Source organism: Setaria viridis, chromosome 5, assembly GCF_005286985.2.
Source record: "Setaria viridis chromosome 5, Setaria_viridis_v4.0, whole genome shotgun sequence".
In the NCBI taxonomy this organism is placed as follows: Eukaryota; Viridiplantae; Streptophyta; class Magnoliopsida; order Poales; family Poaceae; genus Setaria; species Setaria viridis.
Window position 1 is genome coordinate 28402331 of NC_048267.2, and position 22770 is coordinate 28425100.

Consider the following 22770-nt stretch of genomic DNA (forward strand, 5'->3'; position numbering starts at 1 on the left):
TAATGTGAGTTTGCAACATAACATATTTCCGCAATCATCAAAAGACTATCAGAGATTGAGAATGAAACCACATAGCATATATCCAAGCTTCAATGTGCAAGTATTACACTGAGCAAAGATCAAATTAAGAAAACTTTATCGCTAAGTACTACACTATATCACCAAATGGAGCAAACCTCAAAGCTAGAACTTGTGCAGGGGTGGATATCTAGTGCCAATCATACATACTACATATGTTCTGAAGTTGATCAGTTCTATCAATCTCAACTTGTATCGGAAGTTCGGAACCCTTCTGGTTGTCGTTGTTGGTGTTTCATGAGTCAGGGGTGCTAGGGACCCTGCAATGTGGAGTTTGCGTTATCATGTAGCAGAACACCCTGTAGAGACCATTCTGGTGGAAGTGAATGCCACCTAAGAAAGATGCACAACAGGAATACAAACATCAGAATACTGACGTAGCACCTAATATACAGAAGTTCATCGTTTATTCATTTCACGACAGTCTTTGCGCTATTTCAATGAAATAAACTATCGCAAGAACAGATACCAACGGATGAGTACTAGTCCAACAATTTGTTGTTCTACCTACTAGATAAAAAATGGTTATAAGTTCAACTTTCTTTTTTGTATTCGGAACAGTAACAGGGCTGCAAATCACATTGCACAAATGGCAACAATGTTCAGATCATGAGCTTACCCCACTTCATGAATATTCGTGCCAGAAAACTTAGGGTTGGCAATGGCTGCAACGTTTTCCGCCACACCTGCTTCCGTTGGACCTGGCAAGTCCTCGTCTGTCACTACCGCGGATTCATTAGAAACGCCAGGTGATCCATCACCGCCATCAGGCGCTTCATTAGGATTTCCAGATGGTCCGCCCGGATCACCGTTCTCCTGAAGCCCTTTCCCTCCTGTCCCGTGACTGTTCTCACACCCTTGGCACTTGCATCTCGTGGTGCACGCAACTTTCTTCTTCAGAATCACAATTCAAGCAACGGGATTTGAGCAACACGCACACAATCATCAGAATCAAAGCAAGCAAGACCCATCAGAGACCAACGATTTCCAAACATACCTTGAAGCACTCGCAGTAGTTTTTCTTGCATCCGGACTTGTTGCAGGTGCAGCCCTTGACATGCGACCTCTTCTCTCCCGTCACTGCGATGTCTTTCGACAACACGCCGGGCTTCGTGTTGAGCCTCAACTCGGCGTGCTCCTCCACGAAGGTTCTCCTGTCCTCCCTGTTCCAGCAGCCCTTGCAGTTGCAGGCGGAAGAGCAGAAAAACTCACCCTGGAAGCACTGGCAGTAGCTGCGACGGCAAGGACGACGGAGGAAGTTCTGATCGTGAGCTTGGCAGAGAAGAACCGGAAGAGCGAGGACAGGAGAAGCTCACCGATTCCTTACCGCTTGAGGCAGGTGGTCTTCTTGCAGTTGCAACTCGGCCTCGGCTCTTCATCTTGATTCATGGTCCCGCAGAGCTGCAAACAGATGCCGGTGGCCGGCCTCCCTCCGATGGGATGGAACACGTTCGAGCTGCAGCCCAGCTGGCCTACATGTATAAGACTAGTACAACAACCAAGCGTTTATTTTGCGGACTCTTGTAGTCGAGCCGTAATAGCTCTGGCTACTGCTTTTACAACTAACCTAAAGTTTTATGTTTCATTAACACTTTTACATCTAACGTTTTATATGTCATTAACTGGTTCAGTAGAAGTGCGATCAGACTCTTCGATACAGGGCAGCAGCAAACTACACCATACACAGATTACTGTCCATTGCAAACACCACAAAATTCTTTAATCCGGGAGGAATCTATTTCATTGTAATGGTAAGAGAATTTACAACGCAGAGAACTGGAAACCCATTCAGACAGAATAGATACAGCCACCCAATTGTTTTCTTTTTCTTCATTGCCACAGACCTCAGCAAATACATTAAAAAGACACTACAGACCGAACTAGCGATCCACCACAGTTTCGAACCCTTCCCTGCGTTGCCGATTCCCTTCAATTCTTCTCCCAAGTAGGCAGAATATCCTGACTACACCTTAGAGGCACCAGCGTCCATGTTTCTTTCCCCCCAGCACACCGCACAGTATGCGCTGCACGGCGAAATCAACACATACCATGTTGGGATGCCAGGATCTTCAGGTCATGAGGACGCCATGGAACACCTTCCAGCTGACATCCGTCATTGTGCGGGGTCACCATCGGCTTCTTCAGAAGAAGAAGAGGAAGAGGAAGAATGCGGCGAACCGGCAGATACATCTGCTGATGGCATAGGGTCATTGCCTTCCACGCTGTCTGGAGCTGTGGCTTCAGCTTCACCACCACTGCTGCTTGCTCGCCACCGACTGACCACAATGAGCGCTCTGCTGCGCTCAGTCAAGTACCGCATGATCGAGCCACCTGACGGCACGATGAAGACCATTGTTATTGAGGCTGGAGTCCTCTCAGCTGTGTCCTCTTCTCCTTCTTCAGTGGCTCCAAGACCGCTGCTGTCATCCTCAATACTGCTGCTGAACCCTGAACGCAGCATGCTCAACAAATCCCCAATGTCCCGCTGCTGCTCCATCCGGCGCCAGTCCCGCTGCCGCTCGGGGTCTACCTCCATCGGCCTCGCTGTCGGATGCTCCACCCTGGCGTGCTTCCTCAGCTCCTGGTAGGCACCCCTGAACTCACATGACTCCATAGTGCACGACCGGACCTTGGAGTTCATGTACATCCTTGCGTCGTAGTCCTTGATGCAATCACTGACCGGCCCACGGCACAGCGGGCAGGAGAGCTGTACCTGCTGCTGACACTCGCTGCACTCGGCCGCTGAATCCTTGGAAGAATCCTTAGAGGCCTTGCAGTACTGGTCATAGCAATTGGAGTGCCGCGAGCTTGTGTCGCACATGAAGGGGCGGCAACCCTTCTCATGCGACGAGCAGACCAGCAGCACAGCATTGTGCGGGTGGTCCATACACACAGGGCACCGGACCTCCTCCCACTCTGCAGCCTGCTTTGCTGCGACCGCTGATGCAGCCGCGGAAGACTCCTCTGACCGGCGAGAACAACCACTCCGTCCATGCGACGATGATAAGTACGGTGAGGCACGAGACCGGCGACGGCTCTCATAGGAGGAAACGCGGGAGCTCCTGTCCTTTGGCATAGTTACCTCAAGTCAGTGAGATGCAATGGCTTGTTCGAATTTTTTTTTCTGGAATCCAAAGGAAAGCGGCAGAGACAGAACACAGATGCAAGGTTGGTTTCTTTACTCCAAACTCTGAAAAGGAAATCACAATACCAAGAAAAAAAAAAGCTTTAATCAGATAACAAGCAACAGCTCCCCGTATCCTCCATCACGCACACACACACACACACACACACACACACACACACACACACACACACACACACACACATATATATATATATGAACAAGGATTAAACAGTTCTGATTTAAACGGTCTTTATCTTCTGCAGAAAAGGGAATTCACTCAATTCGTCACGAAAGCAAACTCTATTTTGTAACGAGTTTCGAAAGCACTCTGATTTAAGGATTTTTTTTACGAAGACTCTTATTCGGAGATTACGCCTCCAGAAGGCGCACGACATAATATCCCGTCCAGTAGTCGTGCACAGCAGGAGCCCTTAGCTACTCCAGATTCCCCAAAAAAACAGACAAGGGCAGCGGCTCCGCATCTGAGGAGACCCCTGAAAATTACCAAGCTCTACGATTCGCTTCACAGGACGGGGTGCTCGCGGACAAAAGCATCTCGCAGAAGTTGATGTCCTCAACTGATCCGCTCGAGAATCCCACAGCGGAGCAAAATTCCCAGTAATCGTGCGCGGAGGCGCAGGTCGCGCCGCCCAACAACGGCCCGGGCCGAATCGGGCGGGGTCAACGCCGGCGACGCCCAGATCGGCGCCGGCGGCGAGACCGCGCCTCCGCTTCGACCGCGGCGCCATGGATGGGGAGTAGGGAGAAGGTTTTACCGTGTCCGCGGGAGCCGGCGGCGGTGGGGTCGGAGGCAGCGCCGACGGCGGCGGCCGGCGGGCCTAGGATTCGGTCCGGGTCGCGCCGGGTAGACGCCAAGCCACCAGAGAGGGTAGCGATGTGGGGAGGGGAAAGGAGGAGGAAACGAGACGGGTTGGGTGGTGGCTCGCTCTACTTTATAGGTGGGCGTGACGTGGAAGGTGACGTGGTTGGCTAGGGTTCCCTTCTAGCCGGCTCGGCTCGCCCCCTGCGTCCCTGTCGGCCACTGCGCCGCCTCGTGTGAACCGACCTCACCGTGGGCCGGCGGAGCCGGGCCCGCCTGTCGGCATCGGCGCTCGGCGCCGGAGGGTGGCCCGCGGCCGGTGTGGGCCCGCGCGCGCGGAGTAGGCGTTTGAGGATGACGCGCGGGCCCCGGGAGCGGCGTCGGTTCATCATGAATCATGAGGCGTGATGGGAGAGGCGGAGAGCGAGTGAGGTGACCGACCGACGAGGGAGGTAGAGGCGCCACGTCAGCGACCCGGGTGCTAGTGCAACCTGCCTTCTTCCCCTGCTCCTTGGCCCCGCCTGCTGCGATGGGAACGGGTAAAGCTCGAGTAGAACGCCCATGACATGTGGGCTCCTGTGTTGGAAGGTGGGTCCAGGTAGTGGGGCAAATGATTTTTTTTCGAAATACGGGGCAAATGATCGGTCGACGATTCGGGCGAGGTGTACGCGTGGGTGAACGCGCATTGGAAATGAGTGGGCGGGGAATAATTTTCGGTGGGTCCCAGCACTCAGGGAAACGAGCGGCACGTAGGAGTGCGGCTGTGCGGGTACGATCGAGGACTCGAGGAGCATTTGAACCGGAGGTAGGAGAGAAGGCAGAGAGCTGAGAGCCTACGACTGGCGTTTGGATGCTTTCTTTTGTTTGAACTTTTCTCCCTCGTCCTGCGCACTAGCCACCAGGCCGCCCATGCGACTGCGGGACTGCCCCTCGTGCTAGTACCTCCGACTCCGAGTTTGATGGCCTTCAAAATTCAAACTCACGACCGGAGTCGGGGGCGTGAGTTTCATGGTGACGAGCCGACCTCCCCGTATAACAACGGCACGGTGGCGCAGGAATTTGATGGTCAGCTCCCCACAATTGGCGCAGGGATTTGATGCTCGCTTCTCGCTCATCTGTTGGTGTAAAATACGCTGCAAGTAATATCTGCGGGCAGTTTGCAGTTGGCGAGTTAAAACCCGACCATTTTGCAACGCGTGCTTATGGTTTAGAGTAATGTTTCACAAGTATTTATGACAAAATCGTTATTATGTTTCCAAACTAAGCTACTCATGTGGATCAAACTAAGGTCCTGTTTGGATACAAACTCCTAAAATTTAATAGTGTACTCCTCAAATTGCTAGTCCTAAAGTTTAGTACATGGCTGTTTGGACCTTAGAGGGAAAATATTATTTTTACCCCTCAATTACTCCTCTAAACTACCCTGCACTGTTCACGTCATCAATGCATGCGAGGGCAATAGGGGTAAAGGGGGACTTGGAGACCACTTTTAGGAGAAATAGGATCCATTAGTACCCCTTGACCCTCCTAATGAAAATGGCCCTCCTAAAGTTTAGGAATGCACTTTTAGAACCCATGTTTGGATGCACAAGTCCTAAAAGTGTCCTAAAAGTGGACAAGGTGTATCCAAACAGGCCCTAAGGTGGTGTTTGGATCACTAGTTCATGAGCTAAACTTTAGCTCCTAAAGTTTAGCTCCTAAACTTTAATCCTGCTGGGGTGTTCGGATCCATGGGCTAAAATTTAGTCTTCCTTCAAATAATGACTGATTTGCCCTCATTTATTGGCCCATTGTGCTCTGCTCCAGCCACATCGCCTGCAGCAGCTCGCCGCCTCCCGCATCCTCCGCTCTCCGCCGTGCGCCGCAGGGTCGGCCGGCGCGGACGCTGCCGCCGAGGGCAGCAGAGGATGGCGGAGTCCGACGGCCCCGGCGCGCCACCAACGTCACGCCCGCCCAGCAGCTTCCTGTCGACGAACATCGCTGGCAACGCAACGGCCTCGGCGCCGGCGCTGGCCGGGACGGCCCCGCCCCTCGAGCTTCTTGCACCGCAGTTGGAGGAGGCGGTGCTTCACGCCCGGGCCGCATCAACCCGGCGAGGGCGGCCCCATCTGCAAATGCGGGCGGAGGCCATGGGGGTAGGCGGAGGACGTGGGGCCGACCGGAGGCGGGAGGCTGGTCGGAGGAGGTCGGGTTGGGTGGAGGTGACGGGGTCGGGCGGGGGCGGGGGCTGGCCGGAGGAGGCGGGGTCGGGCAGAGGCGGCGGGCCGGGTGGAGGTGGCGGGCCGGCCAGAGGAGGCGGGGTCGGGCGGAGGCGGCGGGCGTTGGAGGCGGAGGAGAGAGGGAGTGCGGGAGGGGCAAGGGACCACGCGGAGGAGAGAGGAAAGGGGGTAGGGGTGGAACTTGGTCTTAGGGACCACTTTTAGCCCAGTTTAAGGTCTCTTTGGGGGCTAAAATTTTTAGTCCAAAGTTTAGTTCTTTACCCCTTTTTGCCCACCTGTTTGGATCCTAAGAGCTAAATTTTGAGCTAAAAGTGCAGAACTAAAATTTAGCTCATGGATCCAACGAACGCTTCTAGGCCAAAGAAGAGTAACAATATATTTGTTCGAACCCTAACCACTCCTTCCAAATTTTGGTAATGTCCAAATTATGATAATGGCCAAAGCTGCAGTGGCTGTCGGTGGCTGCTATAGCTGCCTGCAACATCAAGCTGTTCCGATCAGGCTAATTGTAGACCAAGTTGTCAGAAATCCCTCAACTGTCTTTGGGGGGAAAAAAATCCTTCAGCTGCCATATATGACATAAAAACTCCATGCGTTGAAATCCTTTTTAGTTTCAAAATATATCTACTTATGATAAGTGCATGACACTTGGCTCCTCCTCTACTTACCATTGATCTTTTGGCAGTCCCCCGCCCCTACTTGAACTTGGCATTGAGGTGCGTTTATGATCTGTACGTTTAAGAGTTCCATGCGAACTCAAGCAAATTTCAACATGGCGGCCTTTACTAAATCAAAATATATTTTTTGAATAGATTGTTCAATAACCCAATATAAAGTAAATATATTTTTTAGTCTATGATTTGACAATATGATGCTACAGTAAATATGTACTTAATTATGAATTAATTAGGTTTAATAGATTCATCTTGTAAATTAGCCTGTAAAAACTTTAGTCCCGTGAACCAAATGGAGCCGGTCTTCTGTCACCAACGTGTGAGCTCTGACACCATCGGGCCCAACATCAGTGACAAAGCCACCGTTGATTTGACCTGCCAGCCAGGTCTCGATTTGCTGTGGATAAACGGGTATTGCATCCAGCTATGCCACTTGACAAATCATTGAGAGTGATATGCAGGCTGGCTATTTTATGGCCCACATGCCTCCAGCACTGCATCCTTCACAAACGAAGATCAGTAAATCTGTTATCAGTACAAATCAGTTCTCTAATGAAGTTCCATAACTCTCTTGTTTAGTAAACTAATTAAGCCAGTAGTTATCTGACGAGTCCTTGAAATGTTTAATCCTGCAGTTTTTTTATCAATCCACATGTAGTTTACTAGTTTTGCAAAACAAAATGTACATCGCAATATAAGAGTTGAAGTTGTTTTTTCTTGTCTTACTGTATTATATGTTGTGGTAGTGCCGTAGTGGAAAGGATTAATGCATCATTTCAAAAAGACGTTAAGCAAAAAAATTTATATGACTATTGGAATTATTATTGACGTCATGCACATGCAACCTTCTATATAGCGGATTTAATTTGTAACTTTGCCAGGTGAGGATGACGGGAAAAGAAACCGTAGTAACTATGGCTAGTTATTACGCCTCATAGTGATTTGGTAAAAAAAAAACTAGAGAAAAAATATGCACATCCAAAAGCCCTTCATAACTATTTGACACATGCCCATGAGATGTCCATAGCCATTAGGGCTTTGTTTAGTTGCCCAACTTTAGGGTGTCAAAAATACTGTAGCAACACTGTAGCGTTTCGTTTGTATTTATGAATTATTGTCCAAATATTGACTAATTAGGCTCAAAAGATTCGTCTCGCAAAGTACAACAAAACTGTGCAATTAGTTTTTGATTTCGTCTACATTTAGTACTCCATGCATGTACCGCAAGTTTGATATGATGGGGAATTTTTTTTTTACATAGTGCCAAAGTTGGAATTTTGGAGTGCACTAAACATGACCTAGGTCCTACTTCATCATCTATAAGAACCTTCCTACTCTTTCTTTTAATTCGACCTTACTTGCTAAGTCAATTTCTTTGTCGTCATGTTATATTATCATAGTCGAGACTTATACGTGACATACTTGGGCCTTCTAATACAATTGGATTTTAAAATTAGCTTGCTATTTTGGTATGTTCGTACTCCGTCGCCCTGTTCGCTTCAGCTTATTCAGCCGGCTTATCAGCCACCGAACAGTGTTTTCCTCTCACAACAAATCAGCCGTTTCAGCTTTTCAGCCGGCTTATAAGCTGAAACGAACAGGCCCCGTAATAAATTACTATTCGTTTTGGCTTTTTCTAGATAGATAACCTTTTACTTCGTACCTAGGCATAATATATATCTAGGTATATAGCAAAAGTTAAGTATTAAAAAAGCCAAAACAAATAGTAATTTGAGACGGATGGAGTATAGATATCAACGCTATGACAAATAGAGGGGCTATTTGGACCTGTAGAGGTTGTGTCGTAGTAGTGTAGCTGTATGTGTGTGGATCGATGCCTCGTGTTTTAAAGTAAAAAAAAAAGCTATAGCTGAGATATTATAGTTAGCTATTTAGAACCTTCGACCTTGTGCACATGTCATGAGACCTAATGCAATGATTTTCAAAAGAACTTACCTCAATTTTGTAATCTTAATCAACATTTTACTAGATCATGTACCTAATTTAGCGATTTAGAAAAAGTTAAGCAACCATTGAAAATTCGACATTTTAGTGTCATACAAGCATGCAACTTTTTTCTCACTTCAATCTGGTAACGTGCTGTACCTCCACAATTGCGACCTAATATTTCTGTATATCTATAATCAAATATACATATCAGACCACATTATCATCGTGTGCCCTTATCGTTGCCAGTCATTTCATGGGCCTCATAAAGCCTAAAACAAAGCAGCCCGTCGGTCAACTAGGCCTGTCGGAGGAGTTGCGCCCAATGGGCCGAGCACGAGGTAAAAACTAAAGGGAAAAGGGTGTGGACGGGGGCCCGGGTTTTATCAGAACAGTAACCCCTGGCCCTTCTCGCTTCTCGCCCCGCTACCGCTCCGGCTTCCCCGCCCTGGTCACCGCCGCCGTCGTCGCCGGCGCCCATGGCGGCCTCACCGGAGACAGCGGAACCACCAGAGACCTCAGATACGCACTCATCACCACATCCACCTTCTTCTCCCAGACTCCATCCTACTCAAGAGAACCCCTCCCTGACCACCGCTGCTCCACCGGAGATGGCCAATCCCGATCAGTTCACCCCTGTCCCACCACCCCCTGCAGAGCAATCCACGGTGGAGCATTCGGAGGCGGAACCGCTGCCTCCAACGCCGATCGATGAGGCAGAACCGCCGCCTTCGCACCCTCCTCCTCCAGAGGCGGAGCCCGCAGCATCATCTGCTTTTGAAGCGATTCCCACGGAGAAGGTCGCTTCCCCTTCGCCGCTTCCGAAGGACGTGGCAGTTGAGGTCTCTCACGAGGTAGCGGCCTCGGCCCCGTCGCCTTCTCCCTCTCCATCTCCCCAAATCGTTGGGGCCTCACCGGAGGATGCGCCACAGCCGCCGTCGCCGCCACGTACTCCTCCAGCTACGACCGCACATATCTCCACTGATCCCTCTACTACCGGGGCGACAGCAATGGCGTCCCAGGACCAGGAGGAAGCTGCTCGGCCATCCCTTGCGCCCGAGACGATGGACGCGGACTCGCGCACCGCGCCCGCGCCGCTGACGCTGCCAATGGAGAGTGGGCCAGAAGGGTTGTTGTCACAGCAGAAGCCGCGTCCACCATCCCCTACGCTATGTGAAAATTTGGAGCCTGCACAACCATCGCCGCAGCCATGCCATCCAGCTGAAAGCACAGACGCCTCACTGGATGCAGCTGTGGATGAGGCAGTGGAAGGGACGCTAGAAAAAGCTGCTGGATCACTGCCTGTGCCAGAGGTAACAAACCGGGACATGGACATCACAACTGGTATGCTTCCAGCATGGGAGATTGGATCAGAAGAAATGCTGTCACAGCAACAGCTGCGACCACCTTGCTTAGAAATAGCGCCTCTGCGAGGTGAAAATCCAAAGTCTGTATGGCCACCACAGCCGCCACCTCCAGCTGAAAGCACATATGGCTGGTCAAATGCAGCGACGAATGAGGCATCAGCTGTGGCTTCAGAAGAAGCTACTGTGTCATTAGAGTTTGGGGCAGAGAGGTCGTTGCAGGAGCCAGTGCAGACATCAAAAACTTCTATATTGGAAGCTGAGCCTTGTTCACCGGAGATGGCTCCTCCAGGGTTTGAAGATTTTAAGTCTCAATGGTTGCCACTGTCGTCTCCTACTCTGGCTGAATCCACACACAATGTGGTACAAGTGGCTGCCATCAATCCTGTGGGCATGACGCCAGATGCAGCAACTGAGTCACTGCCTGCATCGGAGGCCATGGATATGGAGATAAACATATCACCTGGCCTACTCCCACCGTTGAAAAGTAGGGCAGAGGTCCGATCGCTGCAACCACCTCTGGGGTCATGCTCTCCCATGATGGAAGCTGCACCATGTTCACCAGATATGCCACCTCCGGGCTTTGAGAATTGTAAGTCGTCATGGCTACCGCAACCGACTATTCCACCCCTATGTGAAACCACATATGCCTTGCCAGATGTGGCTTCCACCAAGGCAGGGACATCTGTGGAAAAGGCTTGCTCAGTGCTGGCATTGGAGGCAACGGATGTTGAGACAGGCACAGAGCGGTGGCGATTGCCACAGTTGCAGAGTGGAACAGGGGGTTCACTGCAAGAGCCGCTGCCAAGATCACCTTCTCCCACGATGCAAGCTGCACCCTGTTCACTGGATACAGCACCTCCGGGCTTTGAGAATATGAAGGCCATGCATGTGACATCAAAGGGAGCTCCGCAGTCATCTTCTGCATCTGCATTGGAGGCGATGGATTTAGACATGGATGCTGCACCAGCCGTGGCACCATCATCAGAGAGTAAAGCAGGGAAGTCATTGCCACCTGAAACCCCCCTTGTGCCTTCTCATGTAGCACAGCATACGGCCTGTTCACTAAGGATGGCGCCTTCAGGGTCTGAGAATGTGGAGTCCGCACAGCAGCTGCTGCCACCAGCTGCGGTTCTTCCTCCTGATGAGACCCCAGATGCCTTGGCTGATGCAGGGACCAAGACAGTCACAATGGAACAAATGCGTCATCCAGTGTCTGTAACAGGAGCAACGGAAGAAGCAAATGGGTCTATTCTGCCTGCAGCACTGGAAAATGGTTGTGATGACCCATTGCCAAACTTAGAGCCACAAGCATCTCCTGCTGCAGTTCACGCTGCTCCTACATCACCAGAGATAGCTCCTACAAGTTTTGAGAATTCGGAGTCCTTTCAACAGACCTCTCCTTGTCTAGCTGAGACAATAGATCCCTCCGCACATTCATCAGCTACTATGCCTGCGATTGTGAAGTCAAACAAAACGAATCTGCCGTTATCTCCATTGCAGGCTACAGATGCAGACATGGAAAGTGCAACCCGGCAGCAGTCGCCATTGAAGAGCGAAGAGAGGTCACTGCCACAGCCAGAGCAGCATCCATCTTCTCCCTCTGTGAAGAATACTAATTGTTCGCCAGAGGTTGCACCCCCAGGTTATGAAAATCTGGACTCCTCGGAACAGCTACCACTGCCACCGCCTCTTAGCATGAAGTTTGGTCAGTATTTTTCCATCCTTTTGTGGACTTATATTTCTGTTGTGTTGACTTGGTACTTTTGTAGTCATCTATTGGGTTCATGGCTTATGAGAACATACTTAAAGGAGGGGGGGGGGGGGGGGTATGTTCTGTGCTACTATCTTATTGCTCCATTGATATCTCCATATCTTGTACCAGCACACTTGTTCAACAATAACGCACTGGACAAAGATTATCAGTTTACTTACCGCATGCCAAAATATATCCTTTTTTTAAAACAAGAAAGGTACTGTAACTAAGCATACCATACCAAGCTGCTGCATGAAGATACGATGAGAAAGCTTTGATACATAAAGCTCAAGCCTGTAGGTACATTGACAATGCCCATGAGAACTTCTCTTTGGGCTCTTTAGAAGCAGGCTTGAGGACAACCCTGGCATCTGCAAGGCCCTTGACCATGATGCTGGACATCTCCATAGGAGATTCCAAAAATAGATCTTAGTTTGAGTTGTGATACCACAGAGCTTATGTGAAGACATGGACCTTTTGTGGAATATGCAATTCGTTTGCTAATTGAGGCACTATAAAAAAAAAGGATATTGATTTTACCTTTTAGTCCCTGATAAAATGATTCAGGACATTTTGTCATTATTTTATCAACAAGCCAGTCTCTTTATCAGACAAAAAAGAGGGGAATTGCAGAGTTATGGAAGTTGTGCTGTTTGTTTGCAATTGGAAACTACAATAGTAACATACTTTTCTTTAAGGAAAAATTAAAAGACCAAATCTGTATGGGCAGTATGGTAAACAAGCACTTGCTTTGAGGTTTGATCTAAATTTTTGTGTGTTCATCTTTAAACTACCTACAGATGCTACTATACATTGTATACAGCTCTTCTAAGTCACTATTAGATACAACCATAAAGATGGAATACTATTATGAGTTATGACAGACCCAATTTCGTCATTTGTACAGAATCTGGTTTCTTTGGTTTAGAGGTACATATGGATTGCTTTTTATAAGTGGCTTGGGACTGAAAGGTTTTGATGTTGATTTATTCTTCTAAAAACTATTTTGTTTAATGTGGGACTTGTACGTTTCATTGCGTTATTTTTTGACCTTGCTGGTGAATTGCGCAGAAATGGGTCAAATGGTATGTGGATGTTGTCGTCAGCTTCTTGCATATCCCAAGGGTGCTGTTCATGTTCAGTGTTTTGGTTGTTGGACAATAAACCTTGTATTGGAAGGTGCGTGCTATTTCTATGTCAAACATTGTCTCTCCTTATTCTATTGGTACATTATTCGCAATTGTTGTCTTTGAAATAACTTCATTACCAACCACCTTATTTCTTACTCCCTCTGATCCCCAATATAAGTCCATTTAAGCTCATGTATGGGAGTTAAGGTGGATGCCAGATGCCAAATTGCCCATCAATCATTGACAGAATTAATGTGGCCTGTGGCCAGCATCGTTACTTCCATTGATTAGTGGCATGTAAATAGAAGCAAAACAGGGAAAAGTGAGTAAAAAAGGTTCCATGAACTAGGGATGGAGTTATATTTATAGTAGACTGAAGAAGGCTTAGATGAACTTGGAGGAATTCTGCTGTAATTATTTAACTGTGTTTTTTGTCTCAAAAGTTTCGTTTCTATATCATTGTCTAAGTTTTACAGGTGTAGTTTGATTTTCCAAGTATATCAACATAAACTTGGTTAGCGGAGAATTCTTATCCTTTGCTTTAAGTTGCATTATACATTCCCTTCGAAATTTTTTACACAACATTTCTGCCTGATGTTTTTTCTGCTAAAAAATTATATTAACTTGCTCTCGTAGGCTTATTAATGCTTCCATAGCTTTTTACAAACTCACGTTAAAGTTATCTATGTGCTTTCTTATCATTCAAAGATTGTTTTTACCTTTTTTTTCCCTTCCTTGGCAGAACATCAAGTTGGTAAGGTGTATTGTGGGGAGTGTGATACATTGTTGATGTATCCTTTTGGGGCTCCTGCTGTTAAATGTTCCAACTGTCTTTTTGTCACTGAAATCGGAGTAAGTGAACTACGACTTGTCACATAGTTTACCTGCTACATGTGCTTTTTTATCCTAATATATTTTGATGGAAAAATAAGGTGCATGCCACTGTAATGGTGAGATCACTACTTATATGCTTGCTTAAGTTTTTGAGGTCTCACTCAACTTATTTATCTACCTTTTATGGAATATTTGCACCTTAGATTCTAATTTCAAATTCATCTAGTTTTGTATATGTTATAAGATAAATATTTGTTTCTGAGTCAGAAGTCTTGTCTAGTTTCATTATATGAACAAACTTACATAGTTCCAAATTAAAAACTTAAAAATACAAATGCACTAGGCTACCGCTGGCCGTACCAAAGAATGATATGATTCTGTAACCTAGCAACCTACTGAAAAGTGGACACTATAGAACAAAACGAAACAGGCATTAAAACTTGACAATCATATTTCGCCACATTGAGTAGCCTCTGGTCGATCTACTGGTGCCCAAACTTGAATCCTACTGAATTCCTCTTCTGCCACCCACCACAATAGCGTGGATTGCTGTTGAAGAGCCTTGCATGCCTCCTTTTGTAGTCCAGCCAAAAATTCAATCCAGTGACACAAAACATACAAAGGCAGGACCATGTAGTAAGTTGTGCTGGCAGCATGCGTTGTTCCTGCATTTCCAGGTTGACCAAATTCTTCCATTTGCAACTGCCACTAACTTGTGACTATTCATTCACATTGAACTGGGTGTTTCAATCTACATAAAGTTGTTGCACTGCGTTTGGAATTGTTTGCAGAACCATTGAACATTAAAACACGCTCCAAATATACTTAACCATAGGACAACATAGGTACTGAATTACCACATTTCCAAGATGCTATTCCTCGCCACTAACCAGGCAACGCGTCAATCCTCAGGGATAGTTTCAAGTTCCAGATACAAAGAGAACTGTCAAAATCCTTTTGAGATCCAGACTGCTCTGTTCAATCTGTACTACACTATGAGCCAGGGCGGTGAGCTAAATCACCATTCTCATAGTTTTAGGTAGTATAATTGCTGCACTAGAAGTGTTGTATCAATAGACCTGCTCATGTTACCAATAGAAATGTCACCCATCTCCACACCAATTAATAACATCACCCATTGTTAAACAAGTTAAGCAGCGTGCCTTTATAGTTTTGTGAAAAGTGCCACATACCATCATGCTGTTCAATTACAACTGGCGCCTGGTACAGTGGTACCATGTGTCATTGACATACTCGTCATATCTTGCAATCAAAAGAACTATCAAGCTTCAGGCAAAAACATGCACTAATCTCTTCAAATTTTCTTTTGCCAGGAGCGCAATGTTCGTCCTCGGATATCAACGGAACAGAGTGTGTCACCTCACCCACAAGAAGTAGTTCACCAGAGCTAGTCAGGCTTAACCATGTTCAGTCATGTAGCCTGGATGCTCCCTGTAATGCCAGAAGCTTCAGATGCCGCCATGGCCCATGGGAAACTTGCAAGTCTTTGGCAGTGTAACCACAAATGGCACTGTGGATAGCTTCAGATGCAGCCTGTAGCGTGGGTGGACGAAAGGGAAATCCTAGATAGTATCTCCAGAATTAACTGTGAAATGAAAAGATCACATCCTGCGGTCATACTGCTTAGCTTGTCCATAGGGAAGATGAACTGTTTACTCGACTGCATCTGGAGCGGGGTAAGACATAAGACGGGTGCCGGTATGGTGCTTTCAGATGATACGTTTCCTGTACTCAGTGAGAGCCCTTCTCACTAATGTGCGTTGAAGGTTCCAAAAGTGTTCTGCGGTCCTTGGTAAGCACCGGTTTCGCAAATTATACTTGAGAGGTACAGGGATTTAGTACCTGTGCAGTAAAATTTGGTACCTTCGTGGCATTTTTACCCTCAAGGCTCCAAGAACCGGCAAAAGCTTCGACCCCCAAGGCCCCAACTGCAAGAAACCCACTGGCCTCGAGAAATTTGGGTTGCCATATCACCAATTCGCCATGGTAGAAAACAGAAAGGTGGTTTAGGAATTAAGGATTTGAGGAAAATGAACCTGAGTCTCATGGTTGTGGAAACTAGAAAATGAAGGACTTTGGCAGTGAGGAAAAAGTACAAGAAGATTGAAAGGGGTATAGCTCAATTAAAGACTAAGCCCAACAACTCTCCGGTTTGGAATGATTTGTTAAAGGTCAAAGATATTTACCAAAAGGTATAGTTATTACAACGGGAAATGGTCAAAATACTGACTTCTGTTCGGGGAATCGTCCCTCTAAGAGATAAATTTCAGGATCTGTACAATATATGTATTGATCAAACAGTGAGTGTAGCAAACATGGCTGTAATATATGTATTGATCAAACAGTGAGTGTAGCAAATATGGTTGCGAGAGGTTGGAGATTAACCTTCCACAGATGGTTAGACAAAAGAGCTCCAAATCAACTAAGGCAAATGAGAGATATGCTCTCCTGATAGAGATAAACCAAATGTATCTAGGGGAAATCTGGATCATTTACTGTCAAATCATTGTACTCCTATATGTGCAGTACCGAAATTGGCAATCCTCACATTAAGACATGGAAATCCAAAATCCCATTAAGGATCAAAATCTTTATGTGGTTAGTACATGAAAATGCCATCTTACCAAAGATAACATCCTGAAACGCAACTGGCAGGGGGTAAAAGATGCTATTTTCTAATACGTATGAGTCCATACAACACCTTTTCTTTGATTGTTACTGGCAAGATGTATTTGGAGCTTGATTGCAATGGTGATTGGTGTTCGACCATCCACTTTCGCACAGTTTTGGGAATGGGTTAGGAGATATATGCCGCAAAACAAAAATATTCACTTTGTTTGCCTGTGTCAGCGATTTGTTGGGTAATATAGAAAACTAGGAATGCAGTTTGTTTTGAGAAAAAACAGATTAAATCTCCTACAGAGGTTATCTGCTTAGCTTCTTCTTTTATATCATACTGGGCAGGCCTCCAGAAGCAGGATGACAAGCAGAACATGGAAGCGGGAGCAGAAGCAATGAAAGGGGGTGGCGCTGCACTTCTATCCTCGTGAAGAAACAGTGGAAGACATGGGTTCAGGGTGCTGCTGCTGTGTTGAACTCACACCCACTATTTTCTGAAGAGTAGGCCCCCAGCTGCTGAGATGCTTTTGTTTCTCTTTTCTTCTGGTAGCTACTGGTGGAAATCTTGTAATCCAGAATAGGTTCCTGGTGAATGTTCTTCTCCAACCGGGTCAATCCTTTGCGTCTGTCATGCTGGTTACTTTCTTTTCAGGTGTAGAGTCACCGTTATGAACCTGTGACGTCTAATTTCGTTGCTTGTTGGTAATGAAATTCGGCGAGGCCCTTGGTGGCAAAATTCGCCATGGTAGAAGTTTTACCTGAAATGATTCACTGTTGAGTATTTTCATCATCAGAGAATCCAAGAGGCCAAGATTATGAGTTCTCATTTTGGAGGATTCTGGGACTCCTAGATGGGCCGAATTCTTCCCTGGGCCTAAAGACCCGTCGAAGGCCTACTATGGCGGCTAAGGAAAACCAGCTCCATTGACGTAAGGCCGGGATAACACGCGGCCCCACCCCCACCACTGCAGACTGCAGTCGCCGCGCATGGAGCTCGGAGGCGGAGGGCGACGAGGCGCCGGCGACCGCGTCCGGCGGCAGCTGCAGTCGGTGGGACGGTTCGCGGCGTACCTCGGCGGCAGCTTCCTCCTCCTCTCCGCCGCCTCCTCCGTCGCCGTCCGGTCCCTCCGCGCCGTCTCCGAAGCCAACCAGGTTCGCGCGCGCCCCGACCCCCACCCTCCCTAGCGCGAAATCTTTCGCTTTTGCTACCGCTTGCCGCCCCGTCTTGCGACTGACTCCAGGACCTTGTCAGAGGAAGTTCGCTATGCCGTGCGGCGCCTGCGAGGGGAAGGGAACCTACGCGTGCAGGCTCTGCAGGGGCAGCGCCACCATCGAGTGGTCCCCGATGCACGACCCGGTGTTCGTCAATCCATGCCTCTGCCCTACCTGCGATGGGACCAAGTTAGCCACCTTCTGCAGGATTTTCTACTTCCAGTCGCTGCATTCCTGTGATTATGATATGGATTTCCCTGATAACAAGCCCCCCCCCCCCCCCCCCCCCCCCCCCCCGGTTTTTTTTCAGGGTGCAGCGCTGCTTGAACTGCCTGGGAAAAGGTTACGCTTGAAGAAGCAATGTGTTTATCTTGATTGGCGACCTTTTCTCGCACGGTCAGTTTTCGTTCTTGATGTCTTGATGGTAGATAGTTGGGGAGCTGCTATTAAGAGGCACTGTTGAACGTTAGGCGTTAACACAAAGAAAGCAAAGCTGTTCCTTTTGCTGTTGGGACTTGGGAGTGTAGCTTAGGGTCGGGATGATGATATTGAATGTTTCTGTTGGGAATTTCTGTCGCGGGAAAAGATATTGCCATGTCAACAAGCCGAGATCATGGTGGTATTGTGGCAATCCGTTTGCTGAATTTGTCTTATATCTATCAAATAGCTGGGTGCAATTTTGTGTTATCAGTAGTCTTCTTGCCCTTGTTTAGTCCAAACATAGAGCAATGGTTTGTTTTCTTGAATGGAAACTGAAGACATCTATAAGATTTTAATGTGTGAATTCTTAAGGACTCTGGGATACATGGTGAAGGAAAACGAAAGATGCTGGGCTGTTCAACTAATACAGATAGTAACCTTATCTCTTGTTTTTGAAGGTGTAGACACGAAGTATTGGTCGTGCCAGAATAGTTTGAACAATGTTGTCTAGTGTCCACAAAGAGAATTAATATAGCCATTCTGTCCGCAAGATGAACAAATTTGTATGGATGCCTTATGCATATCATGAGTCTTGAAAAAACTACCCGTTTGTATGCTAATCTCTTGTTGAAATTCCATATGGAAGCCGTCTGGTGTTTACTGGCATTGTGGGAAGTGGAGCCACTTCAACCGTGAATGGACAATTTAGTGTGGCCTGCAGACTGAGACTGCATCACACAGCTGGGGTTTCTGCTCTGGTAATAATACAACTTAAGGACCTTGTGCTCTGGTATTTCCGCTCCCATTCTGTTTCCTTTGCGACTGAGCAGAGCTGCCTGGTCCAGACGCCTGCAGCTGGCAGGGCTGCCTGGCCGGTGAGCTGCCTGCCAGGCCTTCAAGCAAACACGCTACATAGATGTGTGTATTCCCTCGTGTTCCATTCAGCCAGGGCATACAGATGTCCACACTTCTATTGTTTGCTCTGATATCAGTTGCATTCTTTTGTTTCGCCATTATCTGGAGGCAAAAACGATGCATTGCATAAAGTATGTCATTGTGTGCCCTGCCCTCCAATCAATTGCGTTCATCAATCTTAAGATGTTTGAGAAGTTGCGTAACAGGGGTTTCAATAGACAATAGTGCCAAGTATTTTTTTTTTGAAATACTAATAGTGCAAGTATGCACAGTTTGATCTGCCAACCAGTGACATCACAAAATTATTGCTCCGATTGTTCGTCGCAACCCCGTTTTGGTTCCTTCGTATGATATTTGCTTCAACTTGGCTAGCTTACTCTCTGAGCAACGACAACGATAATTGGATACAATCATATGAAATTTTGTTGGTCAACTGTTCTTGGCTTCTGCCAAGTGTGTATGGATGAAGATAAATATCTCCCACCCTGCCTGAAGTGTCATGTGTTCCCCATGCATCCAAACTTGCAACCAGAAAGATGCCGTCCAGGTCCAAATGTGTGCATCTTATCTGGAACAAAAGGGTTGTCATGTGGTTTGCAGTTGTAATCTGAAAAGATAATCTGGTTTGCAGTTGCAGAAAGCCCTTCTCTCCTTCTTTATGTTCTACTTGCCCTGTGAACCCAGACTCGACTGTACTGGTAGTCATTTTCCTTGTGCAATATGGCGGGAAGATTGGTTGGTGATGTTGGCCCTTGAATAAAACTAAGGGGGATGATGCAAGTACCAGCAAGTAAAATATGCCTAGGTGTGTATTGCACCTCTATATCGGTTTGTACAATTATATGCTTCGAAAAAACACAAAAAAAATACTAAAGTATTGATTATCTGTATACCGCTATGATTATCGATACCTCATCTTGCACACACTACCCAAGGAAGCATGAGTTCGTTCTAACAAAAATGCCTATATGAAATGACAATCTTGCGTACTAGCCAATGAAACATTAGTTTATTTCATAAACATGTTTTCAAAGCTACATAGTCTCGCAAGTCTACGTACGAACGAATATAATAAAATGGAGGGAATATATCCATATGCATTTTTTTTTAGGAATTGTTTTCAAGTGCACGATACACACCTAGCTACAGGACAAAAGAAAAGGCGAGAAGAAAAAACGCTTTCAAGCGAGCACTCCTGAAGTAATGAGGTCAAGTTCGTGGCACCGGAAGAAAGACACACAGACGGGTTCCCTCGCGTGTCCTCGACGAATAATTGCGAGAAAATTACACAACATGCTGTCTGATCTCAAGTCGTATCTTTTGATGCTGCTGACCTTTTCAGTTTTCATGCCGTCGGGTCGCTCTTGGGCTTTTATTAGCGGCGGCGCTGTGCTGTCCCGTCCGTCTCTCGATCGGTTTTCACAGCTAGCAGAGAGGAGAAGTTGCATGTTGCTAGCCCGGAAAAAGGGCTCGGTGAAAGGGGACAACACGTCGAGGCTTTAGGTAAGGGTTATGGGGGCATGGGCGTGGACGTGGCGAAGTCAAATTGTGCAGTGTCACTTCACTTATCGTGGTCAAGTATTTTTTAACGGTAAAAAGAAAAGACCAAACGGGGGCTAGATTTTCAACCAAATGCATGGTAAATGTTTTGCATGTACGATTCTGTAATGATCTTGAGTTTCTTCTCCTGAATTCTTCGTTCGTGTGCTGTGGTACTAGTTGTTATTCGGCTAAACAAGGCCTAGATTCCGGTGTGTGGCGGGGACACCCACCGGCACGGAGCATCTGGTTGGTTGCCCTGCTGCGTGGCGCGCGTGGTCAACTCGGCCGATCCGCGCCACGGCGCCACGGGTGGTTCGCCTTCCGCACGCGGTCGCTCGCGACGCCCCCGCCGGCCGCGAGCACTTTTCTCTCTCGGCCGCGGGGCGGACGGGCGGTGGGCGTCGCTGTTCGCTGTTGCCACTAGGATGATACGCACCCGCGCCCTCGTCCATCCATCCCTTCGCTTGCCCTTTCCAAAATCAGATCAGCAATTCTCCCCATGATTTGTGTGCCATGCACCATCACGAAAAGAAATGGGGCCTCCGCTGGTCGTGATGTGTACGCACGCATGACACGATGCTGATGGAATAATGGACGGAGCAGTGTCCGCGCACGAATCGGAACCGGAGCATGAGGCGGCTTCTTCCGTGGCCGGTTGCTCTTGGCCGGACCCCCGAGAGTTGCAAGTTTTTGGCTCATGCCTCATGGTACACCTGCCCCTTTTTCGGTGTGGGGGCAGGGGGATCTGCAGGTCACGCTCGCACGCACTGACGCCTGACGGTCCCCCAAAACCGCCGCGTCCTACGACACCTGTGCTGCGCTGCGCCGCGCCCATGCTACCAAATCTGCCGGCCGGGGCCAATCAAAACGGGGACTTCCGTCCAACCCTACCACGCCGGAACGATACGGCCTGGCCGGTCGCCAAGCAAGATTTGGTTCCCGTCCCGCGTGTTTTTCCAACCCGCCCTTTCCTACTCCCTCTGCAGAAAGAAAAAGAAAGAAAGCTCGAGCGGAATCCAATCATTCACGCGCGCCTGAGGAGATTTCCCGCGTGCCTACCCGTCCCATCCTAGAATTTCTCCTGTGATCCGACGACGGCGACGGTGGTGGTCCACGGCCACAGACCCGGTGGCTTCTGCTTGGCTTCTCCCTGTCCCGGAGGGGCCAGCCGGCCAGGGCCCGGTCCATCGAGAGCGCCCCCTTTTTCCTCTCGCCGCGTCGGCGTCGCGGGCAGGACGGCTACTGCACGGAGCACGGTTGACCGATCTGCCTCTCGCGCGCGCACCAGCGGACAACCGCAGTGCTGGGATCGGGAGACCCAGGGTCCAAGCGGCCCCATGCGGCCATGCCAACTTGCCAACACGCAGCTACCACTAACCAGCACGGGGTTCTCGTGCCTGCCTGCAGTTCTGCACCGGCACCGCCGGCTCTGCTCTGGCCGGCGACGCGGGCAGCCCAGCCGAGCCACCTCAGCGAGCGAGAGGGCCCGTGACCGTGAGGAGGCGGTGACCTGGTGCGCGGTGGCGCGCGTACCTGCCACAAGCGCCTGCCCGTGCCTTTGGGCCATGGAAATTAAAAGGATTCTTCTGTATAGCCGCTTTCGGTTTTTTTCCCACTCCCGTACCATCAAGGTGCCCAATAGAATTGGAATGCATCTCCGGGGAAAGTCGTGATATGATTCAACCGACACTTACGTCGTGGATTCACCGGGGCATGAGTCATGACATGATGCCTCTGCTCCGGCCGGCGGCTATAATCTTTTGACCCTGGGAATTTAGACTAAGCAGTAGGCATCAAACATAAGACTCCAAACCATTGTTACACTCACACCAAGTATGATAATTTCTCCATCTCATAATATTATAACATTGGGTAGTTCAGTTTCCAACTTTGAAATACTTTGAAATCCTCAATTTTATGCTATATGTAGACAGTACTTTGAAATCCTCAGTTGTATTCTCCTCTTGGGATGGAGCCCACACCTTTTGGACCCACATGAATCGGCCTCCGTTTATGTCAGAATCACTCAAAACAATATCAATCCAAAAGATTTCGACCAATATAGTATATCTCAGTAGAGCTATCCAGCGAT

General features: G+C 48.1%; 4 protein-coding genes across 7 annotated transcripts; 2 read left to right on the forward strand and 2 right to left on the reverse strand.

The window, feature by feature from the left end:
• Positions 1-55: 55 nt before the first annotated feature.
• Positions 56-1653, reverse strand: LOC117857193 (uncharacterized). Of its 2 annotated transcripts, none has more exons than XM_034739708.2 (4): positions 1406-1653; positions 1076-1310; positions 698-969; positions 56-411 (listed from the first exon to the last, which is right to left on the reverse strand). In XM_034739708.2, the coding sequence occupies exons 1-4, from the start codon at positions 1465-1467 to the stop codon at positions 330-332; spliced, it is 651 nt and encodes a 216-aa protein (XP_034595599.1). In that variant the 5' UTR covers positions 1468-1653; the 3' UTR covers positions 56-329. The 2 variants fall into 2 exon arrangements, with proteins under 2 accessions (XP_034595599.1, XP_034595598.1); XM_034739707.2 differs by having other exon boundaries at positions 698-972.
• Positions 1654-1793: 140 nt separating this feature from the next.
• On the reverse strand, positions 1794-4141 carry LOC117857190 (uncharacterized). Its single transcript, XM_034739705.2, has 2 exons — positions 3982-4141; positions 1794-3268 (listed from the first exon to the last, which is right to left on the reverse strand). Exon 2 carries the CDS (start codon positions 3152-3154, stop codon positions 2192-2194), a length of 963 nt encoding a protein of 320 aa, XP_034595596.1. The 5' UTR covers positions 3155-3268; positions 3982-4141; the 3' UTR covers positions 1794-2191.
• Positions 4142-9240: 5099 nt separating this feature from the next.
• LOC117856049 (uncharacterized) lies at positions 9241-16359 on the forward strand. Its single transcript, XM_034738467.2, has 4 exons — positions 9241-11937; positions 13057-13164; positions 13858-13967; positions 15284-16359. Exons 1-4 carry the CDS (start codon positions 9345-9347, stop codon positions 15359-15361), a joined length of 2889 nt encoding a protein of 962 aa, XP_034594358.1. The 5' UTR covers positions 9241-9344; the 3' UTR covers positions 15362-16359.
• A 1168-nt stretch (positions 16360-17527) lies between these two features.
• LOC117856050 (uncharacterized) lies at positions 17528-19014 on the forward strand. 3 transcript variants are annotated; one of them, XM_034738471.2, is made up of 4 exons: positions 17528-17741; positions 17842-17990; positions 18112-18197; positions 18868-19014. In XM_034738471.2, exons 1-3 carry the CDS (start codon positions 17577-17579, stop codon positions 18152-18154), a joined length of 357 nt encoding a protein of 118 aa, XP_034594362.1. In that variant the 5' UTR covers positions 17528-17576; the 3' UTR covers positions 18155-18197; positions 18868-19014. The 3 variants fall into 3 exon arrangements, with proteins under 3 accessions (XP_034594362.1, XP_034594360.1, XP_034594359.1); XM_034738469.2 differs by lacking the exon at positions 18868-19014 and adding an exon at positions 18686-18841 and having other exon boundaries at positions 17529-17741; XM_034738468.2 differs by lacking the exon at positions 18868-19014 and having other exon boundaries at positions 17530-17741; positions 18112-18585.
• The last annotated feature ends 3756 nt before the right edge of the window (positions 19015-22770 follow it).

Bases quoted from the DNA above. Each gene is read 5' to 3' on its own strand.
- LOC117857193 (XM_034739707.2), bottom strand. From the start codon at position 1,467: ATGAATCAAGATGAAGAGCCGAGGCCGAGTTGCAACTGCAAGAAGACC. The intron at 1,311-1,405 runs GTAAGGAATCGG...TTGCCGTCGCAG, and splicing joins AAGACCACCTGCCTCAAGCG to CTACTGCCAGTGCTTCCAGG. The intron at 973-1,075 runs GTATGTTTGGAA...GTGATTCTGAAG, and splicing joins ACTACTGCGAGTGCTTCAAG to AAGAAAGTTGCGTGCACCAC.
- LOC117857190 (XM_034739705.2), bottom strand. From the start codon at position 3,154: ATGCCAAAGGACAGGAGCTCCCGCGTTTCCTCCTATGAGAGCCGTCGC.
- LOC117856049 (XM_034738467.2), top strand. From the start codon at position 9,345: ATGGCGGCCTCACCGGAGACAGCGGAACCACCAGAGACCTCAGATACG. The intron at 11,938-13,056 runs GTCAGTATTTTT...TGAATTGCGCAG, and splicing joins GCCTCTTAGCATGAAGTTTG to AAATGGGTCAAATGGTATGT. The intron at 13,165-13,857 runs GTGCGTGCTATT...CTTCCTTGGCAG, and splicing joins AATAAACCTTGTATTGGAAG to AACATCAAGTTGGTAAGGTG.
- LOC117856050 (XM_034738471.2), top strand. From the start codon at position 17,577: ATGGAGCTCGGAGGCGGAGGGCGACGAGGCGCCGGCGACCGCGTCCGG. The intron at 17,742-17,841 runs GTTCGCGCGCGC...GGACCTTGTCAG, and splicing joins CCGTCTCCGAAGCCAACCAG to AGGAAGTTCGCTATGCCGTG. The intron at 17,991-18,111 runs GTTAGCCACCTT...GTTTTTTTTCAG, and splicing joins CCTACCTGCGATGGGACCAA to GGTGCAGCGCTGCTTGAACT.